Below are 26,596 nucleotides of genomic sequence, written 5' to 3' on the forward strand. Positions count from 1 at the left end.
GGACCCAGCTTGGCCCAGTTGCAGCATGACTCTGTGGAATGGCCAGCTGCCTTTCTACCCCCAGCCCCGGCATGCCCCTGGCTTCAGCGTGCCATTGCTCATCGTCATTCTGGTGTTCTTGGTCTTGGCCGCCAGCTTCCTGCTCATCTTGCCTGGGATTCGTGGTCACTCGGTAAGGGGGCGCTAGATGCTAGGGTCTGAGGGTCATGGGCAGCTTGTCTGTGAAAGACCTAGGACAGGTGCTACTGTAACAAAGGCCTCTGTGATTAGTCAGATGAAACGCTGAACCAGAGGAGCATAGGTGGAGCAGACCCAAAAGTCTGGTACAGCAGGGACCCCTCCCTGCCCAAGGACTGGGAGAGGTAGAGGCCCTGTGTAAGACATTCTAGACTGGCCCTACCTGGATCATCCAAGAGGCTGCTGTGGAGAGTGGGTGCCCAGTCCAGTAATCCAGGAGCTAATGCTAGTCTTCACATGCTGCAGGAGTTTCCCTCCTCTCCTCAGACTGTGGCTGCACTCTAATCTCAGCCTTCAGGTGCTGACCAGTGGACTAAGAGGACAGAAACCAGCAGCTAAGACTGGTGTGCTGGGTTGAGATGCATGTGTATGGGTGCTCCCATCCTAAGGACTGAGGGACTTCTTCAAAGGATTCAAAGTTGTAGCAGACTGAGTACTTTTCCTTGGGCAATCTCCCCCCCCCCCCCACCTCCAACTCCCTCCCCTCCCACCACCCTGCTCCCAGAACCTAAGTTGTTTTTCCAGTCTAGGAGTATCTGGCCTCCCTGAGTTTTGATCTGTGTCAGTTTCCTTGGGAAACTGGTGCACCTAGGAATATCTGAGAGGCTGCATTCCTACCTCCTCTACTTGGCAACAGGACCCTGGGGCTGCCCTCTCCTGGGGGAGGTGACCCCAGCCTGCCTGGCACTTCTGGACTCACTGAGCCTCATCATAGTAGTGACTCCAGTAGCCGGCAAGACCTGGACCAGGAGCCAGGTAGCTGGGGGAGTGAAGGTGATGTGATAACACCAGGCAGGGAGCCAGGTTGCAGGGTGGACTGCGAAATGGGGCTAGGGAGGCAGAAGTGCACGGCTAGAAATCATCAGAAATGCCAGTGGTTCCAGAGGGACTTGCACAAAAAGCAAGACTGACTTTAGCTTTAAAACATCAGGAATATAAGTGGGAAAAGAGTATGGGGCAAGAAGGGACAGTTGCAGGGTCACTAAAGCTCTAGGTGGCATGGGGTCAAGGGAGGTCTTGGGGACTCTGGTGGCAGTTACCAGGCCTGACCCAGGTACCTGTTCTTCCAGCGCTGGTTCTGGCTGGTGAGAGTTCTTCTCAGTCTGTTCATAGGCGCGGAAATTGTGGGTGAGTGTGTGGTGCCACAGATGGGGAGAGGACCTGGGGTGAGGATGGAGGTGGATGGAGGGCACCCGGGAAAATGGAGATTTGGGGTCTGTTTGCTGCACCCTCTTTCCGTTCTTCAGCTCATTCTAGTGCCCACTCTTCCACCCTTACCATGCATACCATCTCTCTGCACAATGTCCTACCTGCCATCACCACTCCCCTCATTCCATCTCCCCAACCCTCTCCCTAACCCTCCCCTCCGACACTAGTGTCTCTCCCCACAGCCGTGCACTTTAGTGCACAATGGTCAGTGGGTGGGATGAACACCAACACATCCTACAAGGCCTTCAGTGCAGCACGAGTCAGCGCTCACGTTGGTCTCCACGTTGGCCTGGAGGGAATTAATATTACGCTCACAGGTGAGGGGGCTGGGTCAAAGTGAACTTCTGGATTGGCAGAGCCCATGGCTGGGAGAGTGTGGCAGGGGCAGCTGGAGGAAATCTCAGACCCCACAGGCTGGAAATAGTTTTTAGCCCTCGTGGATCCGAATTTCCCCCAACAGCTGCCAAACCCATTTCTCTCACACCACCCCTTTCCTACACGTACTAGCTTAGTTGCGGTGTCCCGGGCTGTGCGCAGCTCCATGACCCCGGTCGCCCTCGGCTTCCCGTCGCAGGGACCCCAGTGCAGCAGCTGAATGAGACCATAGACTACAACGAGCACTTCAATTGGCGTCTGGGTGAGAACTATGCCGAGCAGTACTCGGAGGCCCTGGAGAAGGGGATGCCCGATCCTGTTCTCTACTTGGCGGAGAAGTTCACGCCAAGCAGTCCCTGCGGGCTCTACCGCCAGTACCGCCTGGCGGGACACTACGGCTCCGCCACGCTGTGGTGAGCGCTGGAGGGAAGGCACGTGGGAGGGAGGGACGGAGGGTCGGGGCGGGGCCGGAGGATGTGAGGTCTAGCTACAGCTCCACTGCACTGGCCGTGAGAATTACCGCCTCTCGGGTCGGAAGTCTTGAGGTCCGCACAGACCGTCGAAACCCGGAGAGACCCAGCAAAGGCTGGGAGTCGGTTACTCCCTGGGAGGGTTCCCCTGCGCCTTCGCCATCCGAGCCCCGGCTTTCATTCTGTGGTAGGGACACAGAGCAGGCGAGGCTGGGGGAAGCCAGCTCACTGTGCGGCGGGTCCCCTCCGCAGGGTGGCGTTCTGCTTCTGGCTTCTCTCCAACGTGCTGCTCTCCATGCCGGTCCCGCTTTACGGCGGCCTAGCTCTTCTGATCACCGGTGCCTTCACGCTCTTCTCCATCTTCGCCTTCGCCTCCATCTCCAGCGTGCCTCTCTGCCCGCTCCGCCTCGGCTCCTCCATGCTCATCACTCATTACGGGGCCGCCTTTTGGGTCACTCTGGCCACCGGTGAGGACCAACGGGATCGATTCCGGGAGGCTGGGAGTGGGGGCGGGATGTGTTCGTCTCCCGTTTACAGAATGAGTTCACATATATTCTCTTAATAGTTCCTAGAAACAGGCAATTATGCCCATTTTACAGATGAGGCAGGGGGTTCTGAAGGGTTGGGGGGTTTGCCCCAGTTAGCGCATGAACTCATGTATCACGTTATCCATATTAGAGGTCTTTCTGCCGTGTGGGTGGGGGGAGGAAATGCAAGCGGTAGCCCCCAAGAGTTGTAGGGGGCAGGCCAGATTCTGGCCTGAAGCCCTGACTACCCTGTTTCTTTCTGTCTGCGCCGCCGCAGGCATCCTGTGCCTCCTCCTCGGAGGGGCGGTGGTGAGTCTCCACTACACTCGACCCCGCGCTCTTCGTACCTTCTTGGACCTAAGTGTCAAGGACTGCGGTAGCCAGGAGAAAAGGAATTTGCCTCTCATCCTGAGCAACCCACTGCATAAGCAGTTCGGAGCCCTGGACTTAACGACCAGCACTAACCTTTGAGGGGTATTCAACCTCGGACTCCTACTCGGCCTCTGCTCCCTGCAGGCGGGATAGCAATTCCTGCTGGGCTCCAGCCAGGAAAGCTCTGGAGGGTCACTGCGCCCAGGCGCCGGGAAAAGCAGGCGGTCTCAGACGTGCCGCATGCCTGCGCCCGGGGAAAGGTTTCCCAGGGTGAACTGTAAATAAATTTTTTCCTTTTTTTAAAAAAAACTTGTTTCTATTACATTCCATGGCTTTTCCAGGCTTGGGGGTTATGCGTTCTCGGCAGATTTCCCTGAGTTGGAAACAGCCTGCTCCATTTTCTCTGCCTTGCCACAAGGCTCTGTGAGAGGGACGCCCTCTAGTGAACCCAAAGGGGAACCCGCCTGAGCCAGCGTCTTCCTGGGGTGCCCCAAGGTGGATGGCACGTAGCAGTGACCAGATAGGTCGCCTTCCCATTTAATCCCCCTCTGCTGGCTCAGCTGAGTGGACTAGGAGGGAATGGCATTTCTGAGGTCATTTGCTAACCAGTTTATTCACTAAGAGGTAGTGTCCAAGGGCCAAGGTAAATGTCAGCAAGGCATAAAAATGTAAATCCTGGGATTTTTTTTTTTTTTTTTTTTTTTTTAGGTCCTTGGCAAGACCTACAATCTTACTTGGCAAATTTGAGACGTGAAGCTTAAGTGAAGCTTAAAGATAATGTAGCACATTCAGTTAATATTAGACCTGGGACCAGAAGTTTGGTTTCTTCTGCTGCCCAGGGCTTTCATTGTACCAAGAGATCACACAAGTAAAAGAAGGACAAAAGGGACTGAGGTAAAAGGAAAAATAGAGGTACAGAGGGATGAGGGGGACTACATGGGAATCACATTGTAATCCCCCCACCACACACACACACACACACACACACACACACACTATGTAGATGAAGCAAAGTTTCAATAAATGGCCCCTCAAAGAGGCAGGGTATCAAGGGAAGACAGGGTTGCTGTACAGAAATGGGCAGCACCTGCTTGCTTTTAACATGGAGACAGGATTTATAGGCAGCCCCAATGTCTGTTTAGCATATTAGGGCTTTTTGTTTGTTTTTGTTTTTACACCAGTAGGAAGAGGCTCTTTTTCCGACTCCACCTACAGATTGGGGCTGGGGACAGATCAGATATAACCCATCCTGCAGTCAGTTCTGGCAGGTTTATGAGGCTCCAATGATATCTGCAACCAGTCCAGGTGTCCACCAGGGAGAGGAACCTTATAGGGCACAGTCAGACTCTCTGTGATGCTCGTCCTTACAGCATGCCTCTGAGGAAGCTTCTGACAGAGGAATGTCCTGGGGCTCAGGACTCTCAGCTGTGGACCGGTATCGTGGGCTCAGGAGTCCCCCTTCCTCAGGATTCCACTCCAATGCAGGATCCTCGCCTGTACTCTGGTTGAAGAAAGCCTTCAGCCTCTGGGGCTGCACCTTGTGGGCCACTGCCATGGCCAGGCCGAGCAGCATACAAAGCAGTCCTGGGGATGAGACAACAGGTGTCCTGCCTTGGTGATAGTAATGCCCTCCCAAGGACATCTTCTCCCAAGAGCATCAGAACAACTCTAAGAGAATTGCTGGAGTCCCTGTTTCGGGGCAACTTGGGCTCAGAGCAGTGACTGACTTAGGGTCATATGGCTGGTGTAGCTCTGTTATTCTGAGTTTGAGACTCAAGCCCAGTGCTCTTTGCATTACATCTCAAGAGAGAGAGAGAGAGAGAGAGAGAGAACTCTGAAAACAGAGAACACTGGGGGAAAAGCCAAGCACAGAGGAGGAGGCATAAGAAAGGGCATGAGAGAAGAGGAGAAGAGAAGAAACTGCAGGACAATTTAGGACTATGTGAGGCAGGGGGAGAGAAGAATGGGGGACACAGAGAAGAGTGTTTGGTGGAAGTGAGCAGGGACACAAGACTGGAAGATTTGGGAAAGAGCTGGGTGAAGAGAGAGTGAGGGGCTGAGGGAAACGACAGAGACAGAAGACACAGGGAGTGGGCATCTATGGAGAGGAAGGGGGTCGAAATGGGGAGAGAAAACCCAGAGATGCATGATGTAAGAGAGATGGGGCTTTAACGAGAGGAAAGGCATCCTGGCCCCCAGAGGCAGACCCTCAACCCTCACCAATATGGTGGTCCCTGGCCCTCCCTCCCTGGCATTAAGCCCTCCAGTGTCTGGTCTTCAGGGCTGCACCTCACCTGTGGTCAATGTGAGCCAGAAGGCAGGCCCATGGTGAGTGTGCAGCGTAGCAGTACCCAGGCGAAGGGCACAGGGTGATGTGAGTGACGTGGCCGTGGAGAAGAAGAGCAGTCCCAACAGCTGAAAGACGCCTGTGGCCAGCACCATGTGGCCACCGTAGACCAGCACGGGCATGGACAGCATCACGTTGGCCAGCAACCAGCAAAGGAAGGCTACCCTAGAGAGCCAGGACCCATTGAAGGCTGGCCTGGACACCTCTACTTGGAAGGGCCCAGGTGGAAGCTCAGGGACCCAAGCATACTCCAAAGATGTGAGATAGGGATTTCTGCCTATAGGTTTCCCAACCAAGCACTGTGGGGCTGGTGCCACCCTGTCCCATCAGGGATTTCCACATAAGTGAAGGAAAGATGGGTAGAAACTCCATTCCTGGGTCTAGGCCAGCAGGGCCTCCATCCCACCCTCACCAGAGCATGGCTGAGGTGTAGTGTCCCGCCAGGCGGTACTGGCCATGTAGACCACATGGGCTGTTCGGGGTGAACTTCTCAGCCAGGTAGAGCACGGGGTCCGGCAGCCCCTTCTCCAGTGCCTTTGTGTACTCCTCGGCATAGTTTTCACCCAGCCGCCAGGTGAACTTCTCATTGTAATTGATGGTCTCATTCAGCTGCTGCACTGGGGTCCCTGGGGAATGGGGCAGGTGTGCTCAGCAGGAACCCCAGGACCAGAGTGGGCATTTGCCTGGATAGGGACTCATCACATTGGGCAGAGGGACAGGAGCTAGTCTCAGTCTCTGGAAATTTCCCTTCCTACCATCCCCCCTGTCCTGTAGATCCAAATTAGATCCCAAAGACACAGAAGAATCTTCTCCTCCCTCCCAGGTAGGAGCCATCCCTCACCTGTGAGTGTAATGTTGACTCCTCCCAGACCAACCTGCAGCCCCACATCAGCGCTGATCCATTCGGAACTGAAGGCCTTGTATGATATGTTGGTGCTGACCTGGCCGACAAACCACTCAGAGCTGAAATTCACAGCTGGGGTTGGAGAGGTGGACATGTGGGGACTCAGGAAGGTCCAGGCATTACTGGGTTAGAGTCAGAAGGAGAGCTACAAGGGGTCTAGGTCTGTTTTGCTCATAACTGAATATCCGTTAACTAGATCAGGGTCTGAATCACAGTTAGTTTGTCAATAATATGTTTGCCCAAGATGAACAAAGGGTCAGAATCCAAGATTTCCTTTGGTGACACTCTGCTTACGGCACTCCCACCCCTCCCTCCCCTGAAGCAGAAGATGCCATGAGGAAACAGGGAGAGGAGAGGCTGGCTGCAGAGGGAACTAGATGGGACAGAGGCAAATGACCAGGATTATACTCACCCAGGATCACAGCCCCGATGAATAAGCTGGTCACCACCCGCAGCAGCCAGAACAGCCTCTGAGTCACAGGGTGGGTGGGTTTAGGGAGAACACCCTCCTTCCAAATCCACCCTTTCTCTTTCCAGACTTGGGTGTGTGTGGTGTGGGGGGGGGGGGTTCTAAAACTGGGGTCACTTGATCAATTGTGATCAGAGTGTCTGGCATGTAATAGGTGCTCAATAATTATCCATTGAATCAATGAGTAGGAACTCCCTCCTGGGGGTGGGGGTGGGTGACACTTTCTCAGGACTGAAGTCTCTTTCCTGAGTCTGGTTGTAGTCAGAGAGTCTGGCCCCCTCACCTTGAGGCCAAGATCTCTCTGGGGCTGGGGTCTCCAGGGCTGGGCTTGTTTCTCACCATCTTGCCCCGAATGCCAGGCAGGATGATGATGAAGGTGACCAGTGCGGTCACAAAGATGGCAACGATGATGGCCAAGGTGGTGTCCATTGGGAAGATCGGCTTGTGGCCCACATAGAAGGGGAATGTGTGTCCCAACGTAGCCATTTTGCCAGGGTTGTGCAGGGGAGGTGTATGCTGTAGGACAACAGGCATGTATGTCTATGTGCCAGGCACTGTTCTTGGTGCTGGAGATACAGCAGAGGATAAACCAGCCCGGGTCGCTCAACTCTGGAGCTCACCAGACGCTACTGCTACTGCCATTCCTCCGCCCCTCTGCCATTCATCTCCCTTTGTTTTGACTGTGAGGGAACAAGGGTGGTGGCCTGATCAGTCTCTGTTGCCCCATGCTCCCTTCCTAACCTGCAGGTCCCCTAAATCAGGGCCCCAACTACCCTCGAGCGTTCTCTGCTCCCTCTGAGACTGTCTTAAGAAATATAATTCTCTTTTATCTCTCGCAGGCCTCCAGCACAATCAGAAAGATCACAGGACATAAAAAGATCTGTGTTTACTATCAAGTGAAGGCATAAGGGTGAAAGATGGTATAGATTACAAAAAGTTGGCTTTCCTTCTCAGTCCCCAAAGAAACAAAGGCCAGAAAGCACTGCTAAGTATCTAATCCACCTACATCATCAGAGGGCTGATTCCCAGGCCTGGCACTGCTTGCACTGGTCTGTCCAGCTTTCTCCAGCACCCTGGCTCTTGCTCTGGCAGCTCCAGAATAAACAAACTAAACTGAGTTCACTTTATCTTACAGTCAATGATCCCAGCTCTGCCAGTATCCCTGTGTGTGATCTGTACTGGAGCCTTGGTTTGCCTGGGAGGCTCCATTATTTATAGTCTGACCCGGTAGTGTCTTGCTAAGCGATGTAGTGAAAGAATAAGTTTGGAGTTGTGCAGCTCTGTGTCTGATTTCAGCCTCTGCCACTTTAATAGATGGGGAAAAGGGGACATTTTATTGCTCCATTTATCTCTTTATCCCATCCTTCTTGGAGGGAACCCTGGGCTAGAATCAGTTCTGGGTCCAGTTCTATTCCTCACTAACTTTAAAACATTGGGAAGTCAAATGACAACCTCCCTGGTCTTTGGTTTCCTCATCTACATTTGTTTATGATGCTCTCCAGCTCCACTCTATTTCTAAATTCTGTGATTCTTCTTTAATACTTTGTGGCTCCCAGCCTTCCACTCTCTTCCTCGGCTGGCCGCTTCCTATGCTACCTCTAGGGTAGCATAGTGTCAGGCAAAAAGACAAAGTGACAGTTTTCTTTTAATCCTGTCTTTTGGACAAGTCACATGACCTCTGAGTCTCAGTTTTCATATGAAGTTTTGCTTTTTTTTTTTTTTTTTTTTTTAACTCTTCAATTCTTCCATTCCAGAGGAACAGGTATCTCTTTTCCTCCTGGGCTGTCACTGCAATCCTGCCTGCCTTCACTACTACCTTTCTTATTAGCCATGCCCTTTCTCATTACAATTTTTCAGCTTCTCTTTCCCTGCTGGCTCCTTCTTCCAAGGATATGTGTAAATTTCTCCCATCTTAGGAACACAAGCACAAGACTCTCTCCCTTGACCTTCTTAGTCCCCTCCAGCTACTGTCTAATCCCACTCTCCCCTCTTCAGAGCCACGCTTTCTGGAAGAACAGACTATGTTGGTGTTTCACTGCTTCATCTCCTCAACCCATTGCAGTCTGGCTTCTCTCTCCAAGAACTCTCCAACTTCTCCATCAGGTTACCACAGGCTAAATCCAAAGGAAGTTTTCACTTCTCATCCTTCTTGACCTCCCTGTGGTATTTGGCATGTGGAAGTTTCCCTCTTTCTTGTCCTCCTTAGGCATGACACCATGCTCTCCTGGGGTCTCCTGCCTTTGGCCATTCCTTTTGTGGCTCCTTTGCCAGTCCTTCTGAAATGTTTCTGTTTCCCAAGAGTCTGTCTTGGTTTTTTCTTCTAGCAGTCTTCATGATTCCCTAAGCAAACTCATTTATTCCCATGGCTGATGTGTCTCAAATATATGTCCCCAGGTAGACCTCTTACCAGGGCTCCAAACACAAAAGGTCCAATTACCCAGTTGACATTTTTCACTTGGCTTTCACAGGGATGCCTCAGATTTAACAGGTTCCACACTGAATTCACTTTCTCTGCTCTGCTTTTTATTCTGTTTTGTCTCTTTGGTGGCATCACCACTGTATCAATAAAATAAATCAGAAAGCTGGACCAACTTACCTCCTAAACATTTCTTGAAACCATCCATTTATTTCCTTCCCTGCTGCCCTAGTTCAGCCTCATACTATCTTGCCTAGTGCCAGAATATGTTTTTTTCCTAGCAAGCAAATTTAATCCTTTTACTTCTTTGCTCTGGGAGAGCAGAGATTAGACTTCCATCACAATCTCACAATCACATATGTAATCTGTAATCTGATCTCACCTATCATCGCTTCTCTGTCTTTGGCGCAGCCTAACCTCCAGACTTCCTGAATCTGACATGCTCTTTCAAGTCTTCATGCCTTTGTATATGCTATTTCCTCTGCCTGGAATGCTCTTACCCTTTAGTAAACTCCTTTTCACCCTTCAAGTCTCAGCTTGTGTTACTTCCTCTGTGAAGTTTCCTCTGACACTACTGGGCCAATGTGGATGTTCCCACCTCTAATAATCTGATTACATTTTGAATACACCTCCAAGATCACAATAATTACACCCTATTGTAATTGTTTGAACATCCATCTCCCCATTAGCTTCTAATCTCCATCTTTGCATCCCCAGCATGTAGCATATACTACTCAGTCTGTAGAGTGAATGAACGAATACATGAACACGTGAACGAGTGACTTCCTCTCCCTGGAGGTGGCATCTTCTATTTCACACACAAGAGGGAGCTCTAGAAGGTATTAAACTGTCATTCAACATTGTCACCAATATAGGGCTAAGACTGGGCAGGAAGGGATTTGACCAACCCTGTCCATTTTTAGTGCTTTCACAAAATTTTGAGAGCGCCTCTTCCAGTAGTTGGAATCCAAAGCATGAGTGGTCATGTTTAATCGAATCTGAAACATACATTTCAACTCTAGCTGAAGATAAATTATTAAGAACTTGTGGATTAAGTTATCTTTTATAAAATGTGATATGCTACTTATTTTATTTATTGGCCTAAGAATATTTTATCTATGACACCTAGACTGAAGCCATTACAATTGTGATAGAAGGCTATATTTTTAAGAAAAGTCTATAAAATGTAAAACATTGGGGCGCCTGGGTGGCTCAATGGGTTAAAGCCTCTGCCTTCGGCTCAGGTTGTGTTCCCAGGGTCCTGGGATCGAGCCCCACATCGGACTCTGTGCTTGGTGGGGAGCCTGCTTCCTCCTCCTCTCTCTCTCTGCCTACTTGTGATCTCTGTCTGTCAAATAAATAAATAAATAAATAAAAATCTTTAAAAAAATGTAAAACATCTTGGGTAATAAAGTAGGAAGATAAAGTAAGTTTCCTAATACTATGAATATATCTTATATGCCAAAATTTCAAAAACAAACATTTGCAATATAAGCAAATAAAGTGTAATGTATTTGGGTTAGCATTTTTTGTTAGCATTATTCCTACATATATTTTAATGGGAGTTTATAAAATATTTTACAAGAATGGCTCATCTCTATTAACATCATGCTTCAAAGAAACACTAACAAAAGGCTCTCTAAGTACAAAAGAACAATGTTAACTTATTTCAATTCTCCAGAATATTTATTAAAGATGACTAAAGATAAAAGATAGTTGGTGGATAAAATTCACCTTCTTTAATTTCATCTTACTTAACTTAATGAATTAGGTTTTCCTTAATCTGCATCCCCTAATCTAAAGTTAATTTTGGATGACCCTGATCCCAAATTAGTTTTAATTTATGAAGGTAACAGACCTCCTGCATGAAGTGGTGGGACTGAAATCAAAAGTCCCTGTGCCCAGCCATCCTGCTCTTCTTACAAAGCCTGTAGTTTCCCTCTGGAACATCTTCCTCCTTGGCTTGCCAAGGAGGCTCTGACAGTAGAATTTCCTCCAATCTGAGAAAAATCTCTTGTCAGTTTTCACTCAGTTCTCCCCTAGCTCACCACCATGACTGGCAGATATATACAATGGACACCGATATAAATAAGACAAGATACAGTCAGACATACACCTACAATTTCATGTAAACAGAAATATAGACACAAGAAGTAAGTAGTTCTCAGTAACATAGAGAACTAGACACAGAAGCCCTCAATTAGAGGCCCCAGTGACAAAACTGAGGTGCTTTCTCAATGGGCTGGGCCCATCCCCACACTCGGGTCCTCCTTCCTCCCTGGCCTGGAGAAGTAAGGTCACTTTTTCCCCTTTCTGAACTCCTTTAAAATACTGAAACAGGGACGCCTGGGTGGCTCAGTTGGTTAAGCAGCTGCCTTCAGTTCAGGTCATGATCCCAGCGTCCTGGGATTGAGTCCCACATCGGGCTCCTTGCTCAGCAGGGAGCCTGCTTCTCCCTCTGCCTCTGCCTGCCACTCTGTCTGCCAGTGCTTGCTCGCTCGCTCTCCCTCTCTCTCTCTGACAAATAAATAAATAAAATCTTTTAAAAATAAAATAAAATACTGAAACATTTCTAATGCTCAGTTGTGTTTCAGACAGTTATCTAAACTTTACCTATCTCAGGTTGAAGTGGGGTTCCTGTGTGTGTATGAGGGGTGGGCAGGAAATAAAGTTATACATCTTTAAGAAAATTCAGCCTGGTACAGTTGGTCTTTCGTATTCAAAGTTGTCACATGCTTTCTTAGTGCTCTGTGGCCCCTCTTGTAGCCTCCCTCTGCCCACCTCCCCTATCTTCTGGAACCCAGAAAGATGACGAATTCCCTACAAAGGGGGAAATGGGTGACATGGCTGGAGTTGCCACAAGTTCTGGTTGATGATACACAGCTATTAGAATGTAGTAGTTTGTTTCTCTGGTTGGGGTTGGTCCCATTCAAAGTTTACAGCTGTAACTGGCTATGGGGACCCTGTCAGGAGTTCCTGTCCCAGCCTCTTCTCTTCAAGAAGGCTTGTGGACATGTGTATGTGTGCTGTTGCACTGAGTGTTGAAATAGAAGATCTGAAAACTGGGGTTAGGCAGGAATCCCCAGTAAGGGCTGGCGTGAGTTAGGAGTCCCAGGGTGCTGAATCATGCAAGTCAAACTATCTAGTCTCCAGGTAAGCCAAGATAAGGATCCCACGTCTGTAAACCAGTGGCATTTATGGCCTCCTCTTCATTTCTTACCAAGGTCTCTTTGAGGAACTGGCTCTTGATCTGAACTTGCCCTTGGGCGGATGCGGGAAGTACGCCCCTAGGGGCCAGGCAGGGACTGCACTCTAAGGCTCCCTTCAACATCCACCCCCCAACCCGGACCACACCGACCTCAGCAGCCCCATCCCCGCCACTCACACCCGGACCAGTTTCCTACCTTCGGGTCTCGCAAACGATGCGTGCGTGGCAGCCCGCGCGGCTCGCCTCCTCCTTGTGGAACCTCACGGACAGCAAGTCTGGGGGTGGGATTAGGGCGGGAACTAGGGCCAGATGCTCTGTCACTGAAAACGCACTCCCCTTTTCTCGGTGGAGCTCGCGTCCCACCCCACACTTCTCCTAATGCACTGAAGGACCAGGCTTCGACCGGACAAACCGGGTCAGGGGTGCTTCCCCGCCCACCACTCCAAGTCGCTCTCAACCTTCCCAGACCGCACCCGAGGCTCTGAGGCACTGCACACCCCCACCCCCGTCCTCCGCCTGGGACAGAGGAGGGACAGCGCACAAGATCCGTCCCCTCCGCAGCCATCGCTCTGGCCCCCCTCCTCCTGCCCCCTGCCCCGAATCCCCAGCGGCTCCCGCACAAACCTAGCGTTGCAGTCCGGGGACCCGCGGGACCCGGGCAGGGCTCTAGGGCCTGAGACCTCCGAGAGCTCACGAAGAACCCTGCGGGGGGTGGGGGTGGGGTGCGTTGGTTAGGGTTGCCACAGATTCTTTCAGGGTCTTAGGACGAGTGCCTTGCTTGGACGCCTGGCCTGGACTGCCGGCATTGACCGATCCTCTTGGTCTTGGAGCGCACATCCGAAGGTGTGGAGAGTTTGGGGGAGCGCCTCCCCGGTCCCCCCACGCCCGCCCCCCAGCCACAGCAGACTTGCCCCTTTCGTTGTCCAAGTGGCCGCACTAGCCGAGCCCTCGCCACGGACCGGACAGATGGCCCGCCGGAGCCCTGCGAGCCGGCGCCGTCTCACCTGGCGCGTCCCGGTCCCCTCCGAGCACCTCGGCGGGTCCACCGCGCGCCGGCTGGTATCCTGCCCCACTCCGCCCCGCCCCGCCTCAGAACACGCCGCGCAGTCCTTCTTCACCCCAGCCCCGCCCGCCCCGCGCAGAGCTGCGGAGGAAGCCGGCCGGGAGGGCGTTGCGGCCGCGCTGCGAGCGGGGAGGAAGCCCATCCGCCCTCTGGGGTCCAGGAACGCCGCCGCCACAGGTCAGACCCGGACGACCCGCGGGCCTGGGTGCTCCGGGGGAGGGAGCTCCGCCCGCGTGGCTTCGACAGAGCGTGCCCCTGTCGGCCACGCTTTTTGAGGGAAGGGGAATTCTAGCCCTGGGCCCCCTGCGCCTCAGTTGTTAGCCTGGAGCTAAAATCGAGCCTGTTCAGACCTCTTCCTTTTCGCACCTCCACCACCAAAGTTTTGGGTTCTTCGAGAACTGGGAATGCTGGGTGGCCTGGTTTGCTTGGGCCTAAAGGATCTCTGTGGAGGGACATCAGGGAGGTAACTTTGGGCTTTTAAGAGTCTAGGCTTCCCCTCAGCCTTCCCTTGCGACCTGATTGGAATCCCTATGGCCTTGGCTTATATTTCTCCCACCTCAGGGTCACCATTGTAGGGCTTCAGGCTAGAAAAGTAGCCATGTGGGACAAGCACAAGGTAGGCCTGTGTTCCCTCCGCAGTTCTGCCACGGCCTGCAGCTTCACTGCCCTGTCATAAGGTTATGCCCTCTACTCAAGGCTGTTAGAAAGTTACTGAACCAATGTTGTATAAATCATTGTGGCTACCCACCCAAAAGGAGTGGTTATTAAGCATGCCCACATTCCTCTTCAGGTTTATCCCCGAAGCTGGGCCTGAAAGTTCACTGCGTGCTTTTCCCGGCTGAGTGGTCTCTGGGGCCCAGATCCTGAAGACACAGTGGAAGGAGGGAAGGGGCAGAGCATCCTAGATCAGGGAAGGACTGTGGCCAGTTCAGCATGTCCATCCTTATGGCTTCAACCATTCAGGACCCTGCTTTTCATGCACTATCAAAGGTCACCATGTGGACAGTCTCTGGGAAGGAGTGGGTGGAGTGCTGAGCTTTTGAGTTATGACAGGGCCTAAGGTTTTTCACTTGTTTAATGGGAGATGGCAAGCTGGGATGAGCTCACCCTCTGGGACTAGAAAACCTGTTCAGGAGTCCTAAGGGTTTGGTTTGAGATAAGGCTTTCTTTGATAGTTCCCCAGTCCCACCCCCAGCCCCCAGTTTCTATGCCACCTTTTGAAGATCTTTACTGGCCTGAGGCACTTCCTGTGCCAGTCAAGAGTCCCAGCCTGAGTCCACTGCTGCCTCTGTTTCCCCGTTGTCCCTGGGTGATTTGTGAACCTGGGGAGAGAGAGCAGAAAGCTGACACCAAAGACAGGAGAGCCTGGCACTGCATTCTTTGAGTCCACCAAGAGGAGCCTAGCTCCAACCCACCCTCTGTCTACATCACATTTACATAACACCTGTTGCCATTCTTGCTTTGTTCAGCCTCATTCTCACATTTGATTCTGGCAACCATGCTAGGAGATAGACAGTTCAGGCATGGTTACTCTCATTGCTGGAAGAAGTAACCAAGGTCCAGACCAGGTAAGTGACCTGCCTAAGACCACACTCGTGGACTAGCAGCAGCTCAGTGTCCTGGCCCCCAAGTAAGGCTCTGTCCAAGGAACATACACTTCAGGAAGCTGGGCCAAAGCAAGGTGTTTCAATTAATCTAAGAAGGTAAGTCCAGGAAGGCAGAGATTTCTGTCTGCTTTGTTCATCACTTAATCTCCAGCTCCTAGGTCAGCCAGTGCCTGATACTTGTCAAATGTTTGTTGAGTGAGTGAAAGATTATTGGGAGACCGTGAGTCTCCTGCTCTTTGCACTCCACTGTGGTGTTGGCCCAGGCCACACCTAGATTCCCAGGGACCTTCGGAGACCCTGGCCCGACTCTGCTGAATTGCTGGGACTCATTCTTCCTGTCCTCTTCTTCTAGGGTTTCCATTTTTAGGGTGTTTTAATATCTGAGCCCAATTATTATATTCATCATGGGTTTCTGTCTGGCTCTGGCATGGACACTCCTGGTCGGATCATGGACAGCCATGGGTAAGTACAGATTAAAGAAGTATAGCTAGGAGCAGAGGAACCCTGCTGTGTCAGCATTTCCTATTTCATTCCTTAGTCTGGAGGCCCTTTCTCTCTTCTCTGTCTTCTCTCTTTCTTCATAAAGTAAGGACCCCTGATTCCAAATGGGAAAAGACTGATGAGGCATACAAGATAATAAAGGATCCTGTGGTCAGACTAGACCAAAGCTGAAGGGAAGTCACCAATGTTTCAAAACAATATGAACAAAACAAAACCAAAACCAAACAACCACCACTACTAATATGGGCGGTCCGTTTGATTTCATCTTGTTTCTGTCAGCTTTGGACACTAGACTCTAAGGCCATTCTCTGAAGTCTGGGTCTCTGAGAAGGAAAGTAGGTTTAAAATGCTACAAGTTAGGTTTAAAAAGAGCCAGTTCCTGGAGTGCCTGGGTGGCTCAGTTGGTTAAGTGTCTCCTTTCAGCTTGGGTCATGATCGTAGGGTCCTGGGATAGAGCCCCATGTGTCTTCATTGACTCCCTACTTAGCAGGGAGTCTGCTTCTCCCTCTCCCTCTGCTGCTCCCCCTGCTTGTGCTCTCACTCTCTAGCTCTCTCTCTCTCTCAAATAAATACGTACCTTTTTTCTTTTTTTTTAAGAGCCATTTCCTTATCATCAGGAGCAAGTAGGGAAGATACAAGAAAAGTAAGCAGAGAAAACCTTTGGAAAGTCCTATTCTGAATGAAGGCAGTAGACCCCTGCAGCTTCTCCCAGGACAGAGCTGTTTGCATTCTCATTCCTTCTAGCTCTCTCTTTGCCTTGACCTTGGATTTTCCTTTTCTTGTTAGCTCTTGCCACTTATTCCCAGGAGGCATTCTCCCTTTTGCTCTCCCCCAAAGACCCTCCTCCCCCTTGTTCTGCCACCAGTTCATCTTTCTTTAGAGATTACATGTATGTAGCTGTGCCTGTTTCTGCCCCAAGTCCGGGATTCTTAGCTGAGTTCTTTGCTCAAACATCAGAGCCTGAGTCATTTTCCTTCTCTGACCTTCTGATGAGTGAGTGTGCACACATGGGAGTGTGGGTCAGGAGAGGAGCTCTGAGATCTTGTGCTTGGTCTGAGTGGAAAGACAATCAGGAATGGGTCTCTCTCTGGCTGATGAGGGTCCTTTGTTCTGTTCCCTGAAGTGAGCAGAGAGAGAGCTTCCACCCTGTAGTCTTCTAGTTTGGGGAAAGAAATCTGACTGGTCATCTAATCTACTGACCAGAAGGACCCCCATTCCACTTCTGATTCTGGATCCTTCCCTCCCCCTTCACTGCCTGAGTTCTTCCCTCAACAACTGAGTGCTCCCTCCCAGATCCTAGTTTTTGGAAAGTATAATAGGGTCAATAAGAGGAATTACATGAGGAACATGATGCCTCAAAAGAGGAGGGGCTAAGGTTATCCCATGACCAGGCAGTCCCAGATCTGGTCCCCACCCCAGAACCTGGAAAAGAGACCAGAGTAGCAACAGGCCCCAGAGCCAGCCCCAGGGCCCACACCCTTGTCCTCACTCTGCTGAGCAGGAGAGGGCTAAGCCCCTCTCCATACTTCCCCTACCCAGGGAGTGGTCACAGCATGACCTCTCCTTCCCTGGTTGGAAGAGTGGTTGGCTTTTGGGGTGCCACTGGCTCTTGCTCCGTATGATATCTTAAGGCTGGGAATGGTTTCTGTCCTGCCTTGTTCCCTCAGGGAGCTGAGGTGTGAGGGCAGTAGAAGGCTCCTGTGTGCCCTTCCACATCGCCACTGTTCTCCAGCTCCATCTTGTTCTGGTTATTTGTCAGCACACACCGCCTCTGGCTACACCACTTCAGTGCTCCCTGCCATGTTTCCAAGAGCGGCTGGAAGACTGAGCTTGAGTTTGAATATCACTTTGTCCTCCGTTCTCTCCCTCTGCCGCCCGCCTTCCACACTGTGCTGGGTGTCCACCTTCTGCTGCTCCTCTTGCTAGGCTCCCAAGAGCCTTATCCTGCAGGTTTGCCTGTCCTCTCATGCCCGGACTCGCCCAGCTGCCCCTTCTCTCTGTTCTCACACAGGAGCTCAGAACCCCATTTCCTGGGAGGTACAGCGATTTGATGGGTGGTACAACAACCTCATGGAGCACAGATGGGGCAGCAAAGGTAGGTGAGGGCCAGGTAGAGACAGCACCAGGGGCAGGGTTGCACAAAGGGGCAAGGGCTGGCAGCCACCAGTAAAGGTTCATCCATTCTTAATGTTTTCGGATCTGTGGTATGGAGGGAAGCCTGGGAGAGAGGGGGTAAGGGAGCCCCACTGAGGATTTATCTTTGTCCCTACTTCCTCCTACCCCAGGCTCTCGGCTACAGCGCCTGGTCCCAGCCAGCTATGCAGATGGTGTGTACCAGCCCTTGGGAGAACCCCACCTGCCCAACCCCAGAAAGCTCAGCAACACTGCAATGAGGGGCCCTGCAGGGCAGGCCTCCCTACGAAACCGAACAGTGCTGGGAGTCTTCTTTGGTGAGGTCCTCAACCTCTGGGGGAGGGCAGCCAGTAGGGTTGGCTGAACACCTCTATGTCTGAGTGGGGAGTCAGGGAGTGAGGGAGAAAAGTGATGGAGGATCTTAGAAATGTGGGTGAGAGATGGAGGGAGAGGCAATGAGATGGGGTATTCTTACCCCAAAATGGATTTGCCTCTTGGAGGGTATTGAGCCAAGAATAGGAAGAGTTTTATTTAGAACGAGTAGGGGATATGGAGGATATTTCTTTTTTTAAATACTTTATTTATTTATTTGACAGACAGAGATCATAAGCAGGCAGAGGCAGGCACAGAGAGAGAGGAGGAAGTAGGCTCCCCACGGAACAGAGAGCCCGACACGGGGCTCAATCCCAAGACCCTGGGACCATGACCTGAGCCGAAGGCAGAGGCTTTAACCCACTGAGCCACCCCAGGTGCCCCATGGAGAATATTTCTCAAGGCAGAGTCTTCCTAAATAACAAAACTGAGGAAGTTTTAAGCTAAGGGTCCATATGGATTCATGAAGGCACTTGTGTATGGGGAATTCCGCCTAGAATTTAGGCAGAAGTCATCTCGGAATGACAGAGTCCAGGGCTTTTTTTTTTTTTTTTAAACAATTTTCTTTCGGGACACCTGGGTGGCTCAGTGGGTTAAAGCCTCTGATTTCGGCTCAGGTCATGGTCTCAGGGTCCTGGGATTGAGGCCCGCATAGGGCTCTCTGCTCAGCAGGAAGCCTGCTTTCCCCTTTCTCTCTGCCTACTTGGGATCGCGCTGTCAAATAAATAAATAAATAATAAAATCTTAAAAAATAAACAATTTTCTTTTTTTTTCCCCAGATTTTGTTTGTTTGACAAAGATCACAAGCAGGCAGAGAGGCAGGCAGAGAGGGGGAAGCAGGCTCCCTGCTGAGCAGAGAGCCCCATGGGAGTCTCTGATTCCAGGACCCTGGGATCATGACCTGAGCCAAAGGCAGAGGCTTTAACTCACTGAGCCACCCAGGCGCCCCAGAGTCCAGGTCTTAATTGATGGAACTCACAAGGGCTAGCAAGGGTTGGCATCAATAGTCTGCCTTTAATTGATCTGGTATCTGAGTGGGCAAAGGGGTTTAAATCCTGCAAAGATAACTCAAGAATGTGCTTTGGGCAAGTAGTCATAAATCACAAGATGTCTGGGGCCTAAAATGACTTTTCTTAAGTCAATAAAGCTATGTCTTGTATTTCTTTTTCTGGGGAAGAAAAAGTACAGGGAGAAAGTCTGGTTGGGGGAGGCATAAATTTGCCCCACATTAAGCTGTTGATGGGACTACAGGTAAAGACAGGAATATGACAATAATCTGGTAGGGACTCTTGGTGGGACCCTATTCTCACTCTTTTGCCCCTGTGACTCCTAGGACAGTCTCAGGGCAGGGTTTTGATTTTGGCAAGAGGGTTGGTGGGTGGGGTGTCAAAACGGGGGTGCTAGGGTGGTTGGCCAGGCCCCAGTGACTGTGGGTTGCTGCTCCCAGCAGGAATGCCAGGCTCATGGTGGCCACCCAGGGTGTCTATATTTGACTCCCAGTGGCCAGTGTTGCAGTGAGACTGGGAGGTTCTCTGTGTGGGCTGCTCCCAGCTGCATGTTGGAGCAAGTGTTCCCAGCTCGACTGCCTAGGCACACTCACCTGGCACCTCCCAGTTACCAAGGAGAAGACCAAACTGGCAATGAAAACAGTTTGGACCAGGGTGTAACAAAGGACTGGGAAGGGTGAAGGAGGTCAAGACTTGGGCTTGCCAAGACTGGCTGAGGAGTCTTTTGAAGCTTGGGGGGAATTGGGGAAGGCGTATAGATTCTTGATGAAGAAGAGAGAATGGTCCTTAGCTGGTCCTTGCCAGCCCTCTCCTGTTGCGGACAGGCTACCACATGCTCTCGGACCTGGTGAGCGTGGAGACCCCCGGCTGCCCAGCCGAGTTCCTCAATATCCACATCCCGCCCGGCGACCCGGTGTTCGACCCCGACCGGCGCGGGGACGTGGTCCTCCCCTTCCAGAGGAGCCGCTGGGACCCCGAGACCGGACAGAGCCCCAGTAATCCCCGCGACCTGGTGAGACTAGGCGGCCGGGGTCGCGGCCGGACAGGGCGGGGGGGGCGGGAAGAGGCTCCCACCCCCTTGCCCACCGACACCCGCCTCCGCTCCCCGACTCCCGGCTCACCCTGGCGGCTCGCCGTCTCCGTGCCCCCGCAGACCAACGAGGTGACGGGCTGGCTGGACGGCAGCGCCATCTATGGCTCCTCGCACTCCTGGAGCGACGCGCTGCGGAGCTTCTCCGGGGGGCAGCTGGCGTCGGGGCCCGACCCCGCCTTCCCCCGGGACGCGCAAAGCCCCTTGCTCATGTGGACTGCGCCCGACCCGGCCACCGGACAGCGCGGGCCGCGGGGGCTGTACGGTGAGGCGGCGGGGCGGGCTGCGGCGGCCGGGGCGCGGGGCGGGCCGGGGCAGGCTGCGGGCTGCGGGCGGCCACGTCGGCTGTCAGTCCGCGGCTCACGTCCTCCCCTGCCGCCCCCCGCCCTGCGGCCCCGCGTCGTGTGCAGCCTTCGGGGCAGAGCGAGGGAACCGCGACCCCTTCCTGCAGGCGCTGGGCCTGCTGTGGTTCCGCTACCACAACCTGTGCGCGCAGCGGCTGGCCCGGGAGCACCCGCAGTGGGGGGACGAGGAGCTGTTCCAGCACGCGCGCAAGAGGGTCATCGCCACCTACCAGGTCAGTCACACGCCCGGTCCCCGGTAACCACCCCGCCCCCCCAACACACACACTGCCCTCTGCTGCACGGGAGACTCCGCTGCCCCGCAGTGCCGTTCATCCTCACACAAGCAGCCCCCAGAAACGCCCTGTCCCACTAGGACACTGCTCCCCAGAACTGGAGCTGACGTCTAGGAATGGACCCCGAAGATGAGGAGCAGAGCGAGGGCCATATACACGAGACTTGGCTGTGGTTATTAGTTATTAGCCCACTGCCATCCCATGTTCCCCGTGGGGGACAGGCCTCTGCCCCTGTCCTGTTGGAGTTGCCTCCCTCCTGATTGCCCCTGCCTGGCCCTCATCTCCCACCCAAGCCTTCCTTGGGCTCACTTGAGCCACTCTCAGCATGGCTGCTCCAGCACTTGCCTCCCTTTTGCCCTCTCTTGACCCTCAGAACATAGCTCTGTATGAGTGGCTGCCCAGCTTCCTGCAGAAAACACCCCCAAAGTATGCAGGTGAGGGGAGTATGCAGGTGAGGGGATGCGAAGGGAGAATGGGGGGAGCTAGCAGGAGTCTTTTGGATGGGGGAGAAGGGGTGCAGAGGAAGGGGGGAGAAGAGGAGGGGAAAGAGGGCCTGTGGTTTAAGGGCTAAATGTTACTATCTTCTCTCTTCTCCCCTTTCCCCAGGATACCGCCCTTTCCTGGATCCCAGCATCTCCCCAGAGTTCCTGGCGGCCTCTGAGCAATTCTTCTCCACCTTGGTGCCTCCTGGCATCTACATGAGGTGAGGGCAAAGCATAAACGTCTGTGTGTTAGGAGAAATGGGGATGTCATTTGAGAAAAATCTGCCCTCTGGAGCCCTCAGGAGCCCTCAGGAAAGGATTATCAGTCTGAAGTGTGCTAATTTCCCCAGAGAACAGTGAATTTGGAGGGGGGAGAAAATTGTTTAAAAAGACATCATTGTGGTCTTGAAGCACTTTGTGTCCATTTTCCTACAGCTGGTGTATGTATAACCCCCCAATTAAACACAAGCTAATTGAGGCTTAGAGGGTGAGTCACAAACCCTCCTGGTCTGAAACTTAGGTCTTGACACTACACTGGGGGCATTTGTAGCTATAAGCACAGGACCTGGGTCTTTTTTTTTTTTTTTTTTAAGATTTTATTTATTTATTTGACAGAGAGAGAGATCACAAGTAGGCAGAGAGGCAGGCAGAGAGAGAGGAGGAAGCAGGCTCCCCGCGGAGCAGAGAGCCTGATGTGGGGCTCGATCCCAGGACCCTGAGATCATGACCTGAGCCGAAGGCAGCGGCTTAATCCACTGAGCCACCCAGGCGCCCCAGGACCTGGGTCTTGTAAGCCTTTCTAGGGAATTATAATTTAAAAAGTGTGAGAGCTGAAGAGAAATTTTGACTCCAAAATAATGAAAAGCAAACTTTAAACTAAAAATATACATATTTAATTAAATGTATATGGAACAAAACATCAGTTTATTTTTTACAATTACATTATAATTTGAAACAATTTGTTGGTTAGGAGCACCTGGGTGGTTCAGTCAGTTAAGTGGCTGCCTTCAGCTCAGGTCATGATCCCAGGATCCTGTGATGGAGTGGTGCATCGGGCTTTCTGCTCAGTGGGGAGTCTGCTTCTCCCTCCCCCTCTACACCTCCCCTCTGCTTATGCTCTCTCTCTCTCACTCTCTCTCTGTCAAATAAATAAATAAAATCTTTAAAAAAAACTCTTAAAAGATAAAATAAATAAAATAAAAATCTTTCTAAAAAATTCATAGGTTTGGGGGCACCTGGGTGGCTCAGTGGATTAAGCTGCTGCCTTTGGCTCAGGTCATGATCTCAGGGTCCTGGGATCAAGCCCCGCATCGGGCTCTCTGCTCCATAGGGAGCCTGCTTCCTCCTCTCTCTCTGTCTGCCTACTTGTGATCTCTCTCTCTGTGTCAAATAAATAAATAAAATCTTTAAAAAAAAATTCATAGGTTTGATTCTCTTACTCTGGAACAATTTTTAGATATGCCTAATGATAGCCAAGAAATCATAGCAGTTGACTTATCCTTAGACAAGTAATTTCAAAAGAACAACTAAAAATCCTTTTAAAATCTTTTAACTTACATATACATGTGTGTGTGTGTGTGTGTGTGTGTGTATGTGTGTGTGTGTATATAATGAATTCTGTCTTTGGGAATCGGGAGAGAAGAAGTACTCTGAATAGAGCCCCATGTAGTGTGTGTGTGCGTGTATGTATACACTCAGTATACACACACACACACACACAGACACAGAAATGGAGAAAGAGATGAGGAGGGGAAGCATGTGGATGTTTTGGATACATTTTTAAATGTTTACAATGTTCTGGCCTCTGGCTGTATCCAGTCTTGAAGACCAGCACTGACTCCTGACTTTAGGACCCCATGGCCTAAGTCATCACACCCCCACTCTTTGCATTTCAGAAATGCCAGTTGTCACTTCCAGGAGGTCATCGATACAAACTCAAGTACCTCCAGAGCTCTCCGGGTCTGCAACAGTTACTGGAGCCGAAAGGTCAGCACCGGGGGCACATATGTGGGTGGGCATGTGTGTGTGGTGTGTGTATGTGTGTGCATGCATTTGTGTGCATCTGTGTCTGAGGTGTGTGATGCAGGTGGGCAGTAGGGCCGAGGGAGCCAGGTGTACATGCTCAAAAACCAATCCTCCTCCCCCACCTGAGGGCTATGTGAGGGACAGCGAGGCCTATGCAGATGTGGCACTACATTCATTGCTTCCTTGTGGGTTTTTCTTCTCCTTTGTCAGCTCTGAGTCCCTTGTAGGCCTTGGAGTACCCCAACAATCCCACCCTTCCCCCCAAGGAAATGTCCCAGTGAGACACACCTAAGGCAGTGTGTGAATGTGTATGTTGAGGGGGGAGCAAGGAGGAGGAAAGAATTCTGAGATTATCAGGGATAATCTGTCCCCCTCAAACCAGGCCAGTGTGGGTGAAGAGAATTGACAAATAAAGCAAAATCTGATACTTTGTGTAGAGAAGAAGAGAGGTGGGAGGAAAAGGGAGAAGAGGAAAGCACAGGAGAAGAGTCACAGAGCTGAACTGAAGAAGACCTCAGTGTCCTCCTAATTGTTTTAATTTAATTTAACTTAAATTAATTTTATCCCTAATGCCCTTTTTATCAAGGGAAAGGCACTGAGTTTAGAGAGGTCCTGTGATTTGCCCATGGTCATACACGTGTTCACTAACAGAGCAAGGACCAAGACCTAGATGGTCTAGTGTCTTTTTCGATCATATTGTCAAGTCTCCTAAGTGGAAGTAAAGTTTTAGATCCCTTGTGTTTGTGGGGACTTGTCTCCCAGCAGCATGAGCTTTGGATGGGGACGTCACTCACCCTGAGTAAGGAATCAACCTATGGAGGAGGAATGGCCTGCTAGTTTCAGAGCAAACACCAGTACCGGGTGGGCCCAAGACATGCACTGTGGTGTGGGGAGATCCTGGCTGCTCAACCTCCAGCCCCGCCCTCTCTCCCCATTCCCAAAGCATCCAAACCTGCGAAGAGCTGAGGATGTGGATGCACTGCTGCTGGGCATGGCCTCCCAGATCGCTGAGCGAGAGGACCATGTCGTGGTCGAGGATGTGCTTGGTGAGGCTGAGGCTGTCCCTTCAGTCTGTGCCCTGCTGGCCCCTGGGTGGAGCTTCTGCTGGAGCTCCTGTGTCAGGGCAGAGGGGGTGCCTAGGGCTGGGAACCTGCACTCTTTCACTGCTGAGAGACCTAGTGACCATGGTTCCCTTTGTGTGACTTCAGTTCCCTGGGGCTGGTTGGAGCCTGGGTCCTGGGCTAGTGTCCCTGTGGTGGCCCTGAGCTCCCTCAGACTCTCTGCTATTTCATCCCCAGATTTCTGGCCTGGACCCCTGAAGTTTTCCCGCACAGACTACGTGGCTGGCTGCCTGCAGAGGGGCCGGGATCTGGGTCTGCCCTCTTACACCAAGGCCAGGGCAGCACTGGGTCTGCCTCCCATTACCAGATGGCAGGACATCAACCCTGCACTCTCCCAGAGCAACCACACCGTAAGAGGGTTGGGACCCAGAGGGCAGGGCGGGAAGGTGGAAGCACATTGGCCCAAGACATGGAAGGCAGTCAGTGAGATACAAACACTAGAGACGAGTCCCTGGGGAGAGGGATGGAACTCATCCAGGTGGCATCCCAGTGTCATACACCACAATGGAAGTTATCAGACCAGCAGGATTTGGCAGTAGACCTTGTCACTCTGCAGATCTAGCAAATGTTTGTTGAGCATCTCTTGCATGCCAGGCACTTAATAGGCGTTATCTCATTTTCTCTTCCAACAACCATCTGAGCAGGTGTAGAAGGTCCTTGATCCAGGGACAAGCTGTACTATTTTACACTTTTTTGATATTCAAGATGCCTTTGGGGAGTCAACTGTCACGCCCTGAGCTATCGCCTAGGCAAGCGACGTTGCTTGCCAGCCAACAGACCAGTTTTGGTGGCCTTACTGTCTTGGCATAGTGGCATTTCTACAGTTGCATGCTTGCTTTATTGCTTTTGTCCTTACTGTTTTATAAGATTGTTGAAAAGTGGAGAATTGAAAAGTTGATGAAGAAGCACTATGCAGATGGGCTTGTAAGGTTTATAAAATCAATATAAAGATAGGGATCACCGGGCACATCAAAAGTAGTAAATCTTGATCTTAACTGGGCCTTGCTGGAATTAAGCTGGGCAAATGTTTGTTTACATTGCAGAGAAAAGAACTAAAGTAAAGGTCAGGTAGAAAGTGCTGCTCATATAATGTTGAAGTCTGTCTCCAAAAAGCAATGTATATGAAGGGATTTGATTTTTAAGAACTTTTTTAGCTCTCAAGAATAGAAACCTTTTCTAATACATCATTCTACCTTTCCAACTTTTTACTGATTTTGATCCTCAACTTTCATACCTTTTTGAGAACAATCCACATAGGGAATTGGCTGCCCATTTTATTCCAACTTTCTAAAATAGGCAGCTGAGTCTGTGAGTGAGTTTCCATAAATGAGTTAACTTGTGTAAAGCACTCAGAATGGTGCCTGGGGCTTAATAAGTGAGTAATTGTCACTGTCACTTATTATTATCATCCCTGGGGCTGATCCCTGCATACTACCTCTTTGCCCCAGGGCGGGTACCATGTCCTTGTACTCACTGCCATCCCTTCTTGGCCCCAGGTGCTGGAGGCCACAGCTGCCCTGTACAACCAGGACCTGTCCCGGCTGGAGCTGCTCCCCGGAGGGCTTCTGGAGAGTCATCGAGACCCTGGGTCCCTCTTTAGCACCATTGTCCTTGACCAGTTTTTGCGGCTGCGTGATGGCGACCGCTACTGGTTTGAGAACACCGGGAATGGGTAAGTCCTGCCTGGATCCCTTCCTCAGACTTGAGGGCCCACCTTGGCCTGGGCCCCAGGCCCTCCGTGTGTAATGTCAGCAGCCCCTTGATTCCCAGCTGGCCTCCCCCATGGACTAGAGCAGGCATTTATTTCTCTCCCAATTACAACAGCTCCCCAACTCTCCCACCCCCAGGCTATTCACTGAGGAAGAAATTGCAGAGATCAGAAACACTTCCCTGCGGGATGTCCTAGTGGCTGTCACCAGCATGAACCCCAGTGCCCTGCAACCCAATGTCTTCTTCTGGCATACGGGTGAGTGGTCCGGGGGATGCTTGGAGTGGCCTGGGGTCTGGTGTCTCATCCCTCCTCA

The 26,596-nt window shown here is 51.5% G+C and overlaps 3 protein-coding genes across 4 annotated transcripts in view; 2 read left to right on the forward strand and 1 right to left on the reverse strand.

Annotated features, from left to right (window-relative positions):
* Positions 1–25: 25 nt before the first annotated feature.
* Positions 26–3,431, forward strand: DUOXA2 (dual oxidase maturation factor 2). The gene is made up of 6 exons (XM_046009055.1): positions 26–172; positions 1,308–1,365; positions 1,629–1,763; positions 2,021–2,234; positions 2,544–2,758; positions 3,096–3,431. The coding sequence occupies exons 1-6, from the start codon at positions 26–28 to the stop codon at positions 3,287–3,289; spliced, it is 963 nt and encodes a 320-aa protein (XP_045865011.1). The 3' UTR covers positions 3,290–3,431.
* Positions 3,432–4,517: 1,086 nt separating this feature from the next.
* On the reverse strand, positions 4,518–7,745 carry DUOXA1 (dual oxidase maturation factor 1). 2 transcript variants are annotated; one of them, XM_046009053.1, is made up of 6 exons: positions 7,250–7,745; positions 6,854–6,911; positions 6,379–6,513; positions 5,950–6,163; positions 5,485–5,702; positions 4,518–4,774 (listed from the first exon to the last, which is right to left on the reverse strand). In XM_046009053.1, the coding sequence occupies exons 1-6, from the start codon at positions 7,442–7,444 to the stop codon at positions 4,518–4,520; spliced, it is 1,077 nt and encodes a 358-aa protein (XP_045865009.1). In that variant the 5' UTR covers positions 7,445–7,745. The 2 variants fall into 2 exon arrangements, with proteins under 2 accessions (XP_045865009.1, XP_045865010.1); XM_046009054.1 differs by lacking the exon at positions 6,379–6,513.
* Positions 7,746–15,608: 7,863 nt separating this feature from the next.
* Positions 15,609–26,596, forward strand: part of DUOX1 (dual oxidase 1) — a 31,945-nt gene continuing 20,957 nt past the window's right edge. Inside the window, exons 1-13 of the mRNA XM_046008859.1 lie at positions 15,609–15,666; positions 17,717–17,800; positions 17,991–18,155; positions 20,042–20,229; positions 20,371–20,572; positions 20,718–20,884; positions 21,318–21,378; positions 21,551–21,647; positions 23,322–23,412; positions 24,395–24,497; positions 24,750–24,922; positions 26,069–26,244; positions 26,420–26,538. Coding sequence (XP_045864815.1) covers positions 15,609–15,666; positions 17,717–17,800; positions 17,991–18,155; positions 20,042–20,229; positions 20,371–20,572; positions 20,718–20,884; positions 21,318–21,378; positions 21,551–21,647; positions 23,322–23,412; positions 24,395–24,497; positions 24,750–24,922; positions 26,069–26,244; positions 26,420–26,538 — 1,684 coding nt within the window. The remainder of the gene's footprint in view (positions 15,667–17,716; positions 17,801–17,990; positions 18,156–20,041; positions 20,230–20,370; positions 20,573–20,717; positions 20,885–21,317; positions 21,379–21,550; positions 21,648–23,321; positions 23,413–24,394; positions 24,498–24,749; positions 24,923–26,068; positions 26,245–26,419; positions 26,539–26,596) is intronic.

The sequence above is a fragment of the Meles meles genome, chromosome 6 (genome assembly GCF_922984935.1).
Source record: "Meles meles chromosome 6, mMelMel3.1 paternal haplotype, whole genome shotgun sequence".
NCBI lineage: Eukaryota > Metazoa > Chordata > Mammalia > Carnivora > Mustelidae > Meles > Meles meles.

Bases quoted from the DNA above. Each gene is read 5' to 3' on its own strand.
- DUOXA1 (XM_046009053.1), bottom strand. From the start codon at position 7,444: ATGCCTGTTGTCCTACAGCATACACCTCCCCTGCACAACCCTGGCAAA. The intron at 6,514-6,853 runs GTGAGTATAATC...CTCCAACCCCAG, and splicing joins CATCGGGGCTGTGATCCTGG to CTGTGAATTTCAGCTCTGAG. The intron at 6,164-6,378 runs GTGAGGGATGGC...CCCATTCCCCAG, and splicing joins AGTCAACATTACACTCACAG to GGACCCCAGTGCAGCAGCTG.
- DUOXA2 (XM_046009055.1), top strand. From the start codon at position 26: ATGACTCTGTGGAATGGCCAGCTGCCTTTCTACCCCCAGCCCCGGCAT. The intron at 1,366-1,628 runs GTGAGTGTGTGG...CTCTCCCCACAG, and splicing joins CATAGGCGCGGAAATTGTGG to CCGTGCACTTTAGTGCACAA. The intron at 1,764-2,020 runs GTGAGGGGGCTG...TTCCCGTCGCAG, and splicing joins AATTAATATTACGCTCACAG to GGACCCCAGTGCAGCAGCTG.